This window comes from Orycteropus afer, unplaced genomic scaffold (genome assembly GCF_000298275.1).
Source record: "Orycteropus afer afer isolate SDZICR_OR568_19922 unplaced genomic scaffold, OryAfe1.0 scaffold00058, whole genome shotgun sequence".
Classification (NCBI taxonomy): domain Eukaryota; kingdom Metazoa; phylum Chordata; class Mammalia; order Tubulidentata; family Orycteropodidae; genus Orycteropus; species Orycteropus afer.
Window position 1 is genome coordinate 10,494,014 of NW_006921645.1, and position 6,347 is coordinate 10,500,360.

The 6,347-nt window shown below is 31.8% G+C and overlaps 1 protein-coding gene across 1 annotated transcript in view; it reads right to left on the reverse strand.

The window, feature by feature from the left end:
- The window catches only part of ATAD2B (ATPase family AAA domain containing 2B), a 262,920-nt gene that overhangs the window by 215,421 nt on the left and 41,152 nt on the right, over positions 1–6,347 (reverse strand). The window contains exons 3-6 of the mRNA XM_007939264.2: positions 5,270–5,319; positions 4,743–4,896; positions 2,577–2,679; positions 1,633–1,741 (exon numbers count right to left, since the gene is read on the reverse strand). Of these exons, the coding sequence (XP_007937455.1) occupies positions 1,633–1,741; positions 2,577–2,679; positions 4,743–4,896; positions 5,270–5,319 (416 nt within the window). The remainder of the gene's footprint in view (positions 1–1,632; positions 1,742–2,576; positions 2,680–4,742; positions 4,897–5,269; positions 5,320–6,347) is intronic.

Consider the following 6,347-nt stretch of genomic DNA (forward strand, 5'->3'; position numbering starts at 1 on the left):
AAAAGGACATCAGAAATATATTTAAATTGAGATAAAATAGAAAAGAAAAAAAAAAAAAAGATCTGCTGACAACAGTTAACCATGGATTAGTAATATATTTGGGTAGGAAAATGCAGGTAGGAATTGGAAGGACATATGAAACAGACTTCTGGAGTACTGAAAAACAGTCTATTTCTTGACATGACTGATCATTTTATGATAATTTACTTAGCTGTACATTTAGGATTTATGTGCACTATAATACATTTCTTAAATGCTTATTTGTAAAAAGTAGTCTGCCTATAGTTGTGATCTGATATCTACTTACAGATTAAAATAAAAGTTTGATGAAAATATATAGGTATATGGTCCCCAAATGCTATTTTATGAATATCTTTTTAATCACAAAAATTATTGAAGTAACACAATCATCATATTAAGGAAAAGGAAAAATTTTTACACTACCAGTGATGTTGAGTAAAGCAGAAGACTAAAAGCATAAACAAAGGATTTCACATTTTACTCATAACATCCAAGTTTTGAAAAATTTTTATCATTGTGTTGTAAAGAGAATTAGCAAATACAGTATTATTTATCTAAATAATATTATACATTTTTTGCCTCAAAATAAGTTTCTGAAACCTTCAAAAATTACTTTTTGAAAAAGCTTACACAAAAGCACACTACTGATTATGGGGGGAAATTCTGTACATGGAATATCTACTTTGGAAACTCTACAAAAGTTAATGGAAAGGCAAAGATCACATTATAAAGCTGTCTCACCTATACTGATTTTCTCCAAAGGAAGCAATATAGAGGTTCTAGCTGTAACAACAATAATATTTGCTCAATAAAAAACCTTCATTAGAAATATAAGCTCTTTGAAACTTGCTAATAATTTATTAATTACAGAACCTGAGAAATAAACCCAGTCTTCTCCATCTAAACTACACAAATAGTGGAAACTAGTAAAATATCCAAGTAAAATATCCTGATTTTACAACATACCAAATATTTTGAAAATTCCTATTAATAAAAAAGATAAATCCCTACAGAATTAAGTCCTCTAGGTCTACTGGTCATTACTTCATAATTCTCAGGGCCAATGTGCTTCCCTCATGTTCCCAGTTATAACCCTACAAAGTCAATGAGGTTTCTTAGGTTGAGAACCCAGACAAGCCTCAGAAGAACATAGTACAATCCCTACCCCTCCACTAGTATAAGCAGTCCCTCTTTTTCTAAACTTCACCATTTACTCCTGAGCCCATAAATAAATTTGGTATCCAAATAATCACAGTTGGGGCTGTGGATACCAAAACAACCTTCCAGTCAAAAGAGGCCTAAGTACAAAAAGGGCCTCACCTAACAAGCAAATTTGCCAGGGCAAATGCCATACTAGATTAGGTCACTAAGTTGTTACCAATGGCTACTAAAAAGATACATTATATAATAATAATAGTTAAAAGCATTTTTCCAACTGAAAGAAATAAAAACAGAGAATCCTTGTTTGATGTAATTATTTCAGATTATACCTTATAGATCTCCAAACTATAAACACCCACCCAGCAATATTATGCATATATTACTTGTATAAATTTTTCTTCCCTCCCACCTTAACTTTTCAGTGTTTATTTCATAAGGCGCTTTACAAACCTTCTTCTTCACCTTCAGTAGAAACTTCATGATGATTCTGTATTCCATAGCTATTTCTTCTCAGTGACTTTCTCCGCCTCTTCACTCTTGAATACATATCCATATTTTCCTTTTAAAGAGAGAAATATGTCAAATACTTAACATGGCATTTTTTCCCTGCTACAAAACTTAAATCCAATGGGTTATACCTACATTCAATAAACTACTGAGAATCTATTTGCAAGATTCATGGAAACAGAACTTCCTAAATTCAATAATTTAAAGGACAAAAGCAAAGAAAATAAATCTTCAGAAATGCTGAAAAATTTAAAACATACAATGCCAAAGACATACTGTCTCCCTCAAGTAAATCACAATCAAGTAGAAGGCAATAAAACAAGTCATAGGTAACTACAACAAAATGTAAAAAAAAAAAAAACCACAGAGAAAGGCACAAAATATTCTAAAATTCAAAGAGATGACACTCCTCTTGTTTAGAGAGAAGTATAGGAAATGAACCCTGAAACAAAGGTAGAATTTTATCAGCACTAACCAGAAGTGTTAATAGGAGTAAAAGGCATGGGGCAAGAAGGATTTGCTACACTTGGGCAGTGGTACATGACAAGATAAAGTTGAACCCAAATTATAAAGATCAAGGCATTTTTAATTAATTAGATACCCAATAAAAAACCATGAAAGGTTAAGATCACATGAGTGACAGAATCAGAGCTGGACTTTAACATCACTCATCTGGTAAGTGTAGTCTTTCTGGACAAGTTATGGCAGGTATGGTAGGAATACAAGAAGCAAGCAAGCAATAAAATCCCAAACTAAATTGAAAACTAAACAGAAAAAACAAGTGTGGCACTCCTATAAAATGCACAGCTATTTGTTTACTGTCCCTTTAAATTCCTCAATCAAAATAAAAGAATACTTCCAAAGATTGTTACAGGTAACACACTCACAAATTCCGTATCTGTCCACATTCGAAGTCGTTCTACTTCTCCTGATCGACGATTCCGTCTGATATTAATGTTGTCCATTTCCTGTAGTACAGCTTCAGCAGTACTATAATCATATAAAAAGAGTTTAAAAGAGTTCTTCATCAAAGTATAATTAAACAAACCTTGATGTGTAACTGTACATAACATCCCAATTAAATATCTCTTTTATAACTAGCATCACTCAGAAGACAATGCCCAATTAAAAACATGGAACCCGAAAACTGAACACGACAAAAATGCTATCAGCAAGCTGAGCACTTAATTTTGCAAAAATGGAAACAAAACCTTATTGGAACAGATGTGCTTAATAAATGCTTCTAATATCTTATACTAAATTTATTAATTAAATTAAAGCCTATAAGATGTAAGATTTTTGCTTAGAAGACTCCAGATAAATAAACCCAGTGACACTACACATAACTGACTACCAGATCTATTGCACTGACATAATAAATAAGTAAATAATTCCATCTTTTTGCTGAAAGGTAGTGTTAAGAACTGAACACAATAAAAGGATTTGTAAAACATTTAAAATCAATACAAGGTCAGCTGAACAGATGTTTAGATATCAGAGTAGAACACTTACACATCCACAAAATACATGCTAATATCTTAGCAATTTAAAAATATATATATTTATATAATGTTTACTATGTGCCTAGATAAGGACTTCTGGTAGTGCAATGGTTAAAGCATTCAGCTGCTAACTACAAGGTTGGCGGTTCAAACCCACCAGTCACTCCATGGGAGAGAGATAAGGCAGTCTGCTTCTGTAAAAATTTACAGCCTTAGAAACCCTATTGGGCAGTTCTCTATCCTATATGGTTGCTGTGAGTTAGAATCAAATCACTGGCAGTGGGTTATGTGCCTAGATACGGATCTAAGGACTTAACAAATAGCAATTAATCCTCAAATTTGACATGACCATTATATCATACAATTTTCTTTTCAGTTGAATAGTGATTACACTGACCTACCTCTCCAGGGTGTTGTAAGGATTAAATAGGATGATGAATTATCTGAGAAAAATAAATTTCAATGGACACAGATACTGAGCAGTCTGCTAGGCTAACTCATAAAACTAAATGACTCCATCACAGACACTCAGCCTCAAAACACTTTCAATCTTGATTTTTCAATCAAACTCTTGACTAACCAAACTACTACTTACTACCTATCAACACTGGAACTTTATGCTATTTGAAAATTATCAAAAATACTAATATTTATAGAGCAAACATCAAAGAATTTAGTAGCAAGGAGAGAAAAAAATTATTTTCTTTATATTATATAACTGTGCACAGGAGCTTAAAAGGGATGAAAATTTAAATATTATACAAAGTATATTTAAATCTAGTAAACTGACAAACATTACTAAACACTGTTAAATTAAGCTTTGAAAGAACTGTACTTACTACTAAGTCAGTGCTTAAGTTACCATGAAAAATTTAACTATACTGGGGTGGGTGGTGAGAGTGGGATAGGAGAACACAATGTTTCTTCTGTTAAGGGTGATGGGTATAATTTAGGATCAGATAAGGGTAATGTCTGAACAACATAATGAACATAATTAATGTCATTAAACTATACATGTGAAGATTACTCAAATATCAAGCATTTTGTTACATATAATCACAGTAAAAAAAATGATTAGACATACACATACACACACACATTTAGCCTTGGTTGCACAGCTGTTAAGTGCTTGGCTGCTAACTAAAAGGTCAGCAGTTTGAACCCACCAGCTGCTCTGTGGGAGAAAGATATGGCAGACAGCTTCCACAAAGATTACAGCCTTAGAAATGCTATGGGGCAGTTCTATTCTGTCTTATAGGACTCTGTATAAATCAAAACTACAATGAAAAGGGTATTAGAGTCTCTATGAGTTGGGATCAACTTGACAGCACACAACAATTACGTACTTCCGTAGTGATACTGCCTTGGAAACCCAAGGAGGGGTCGCTATGAGTCAGGTCTGACTCGATGGCACATAACAACAACATATGTATACACATATATAAAATTACAACTACACACGTGTGTGTGTGTGTGTGTGTGTATAAATAAAAACAGTTTTTAAAAATCAACTAATGAAATGAGATTGCTTACTGAATAAAATATTCATACCTATTTACTAGTTGATCAAATAATAAACTCTGGTTCACGCTTTCAAATCTGTTTTTCCTGGAACGACAACTTTTTCTGACTTCCATGTCACCATTTATACAAGAAAGGTCTCCATCTCCCTTCTTTTCCCCACGAAGGGGATGGCTTCGAAGGGCTATAAGAAGAGAGATATTTCCATTTCAAAGTACCAAAAAAAATTTTTTTAAAAAAAAAGGAAAAAACAAAAATCAAGACCTTAATTACTTTTAAAAGACTACAAAAAGTTTAAAATAACCACTTAAATGTCTTTAATATCCAATAATCTAAAATTTCTATGACTGTTTTATACTTTTTTTATAACTTAAATTATTTCAGTTGTGACTGATAAGTTTAATAATTACATACGTTTTTATTATGACTGAAATCCAGCCATCTCCAACTATATGTTGAGCATACTGTTAAATTACTATATTTTTCCCCACTTTAATGCTTACTCTAACATCATTATAACAATTTCAATACTAACCCATTCATAACAGAATACTCACATAAGCTACTATGTCCGTTTGGTAATGTAGCACCAGGCTGAGAAGTTAACCTAGAACACAATTATATTTAATATGCAAACACATCAACATTCATTTTTTAAAAATCAAGAAATGCAATACTGCTGGAATTATTTTAATCTTTAAAATGTTAGTAATTTAATATTACCTTTTCAACAGTAAAGATAACATTTCTTTTACTCCAAGACTGATTAAGCCATACTAGCCAGTTAAGAATCATTTCATTACTTTAAGAAAAGCTTTAGTAACAGATTATACACTGAATTTACTCTGACTTTGACGCTCTATAAATCAAAATTACAATGAAAAAGACTTAAATTTAACATTCACTGTAAAATTAACTGACATCCTAAGTAGCAATGGTCACAGATTACTGGATTTGGTTGGCAAAACCAACAAATTTCTTTAAACAATAACCTGTAATAGGAAAACAGCAAGTGAAAACCAGTAAAATTTAATAATTCATCAAAATATTTTATTACACATTTTAAACCAAAGAAAACCTTAACTAATTTCTCAAAACAGTCACTTCATAATTCTCCCTTTTTTGGTGGAGGGAGATAAACGTAAGTCACCAGAAAGACATTAAAACGGTCATCAAAACATAAAGACTTAAAGAAAAAAAGTCATAGTAGTCTTTAGTATAGTTAAAATGTTCAAAAACAAAAACTTGCTATATAATAAAGTAGCTGTCAACATAAACTTAAAAAGATATTTCTGAAGTACCCAAAAATTATCTTTAAAGATAATCTCCCCCCTCAAAAAAATAGAAAGACAATCAGAGGTTGTAGATATATATAATTATCTTCTGTTCTACTATGTAGATTATACAAATTTTTAACTAAAATGTTCTAACATTTTTGGTTACTCCAGCACTCTTCATGTTAAATTACAAATATATACCACAATGCCCTCAGGCTGACTGAGGGATATAAACAAAAACCCAAACTATCATGTATCTTCAGCCTATCAAAACAGTAACAACAACAAAAACTCTAGCTTCTTCCCACCCACCCTCAAAGCAACAACAATAAGAAAACTACTGTCCTAATATACTACC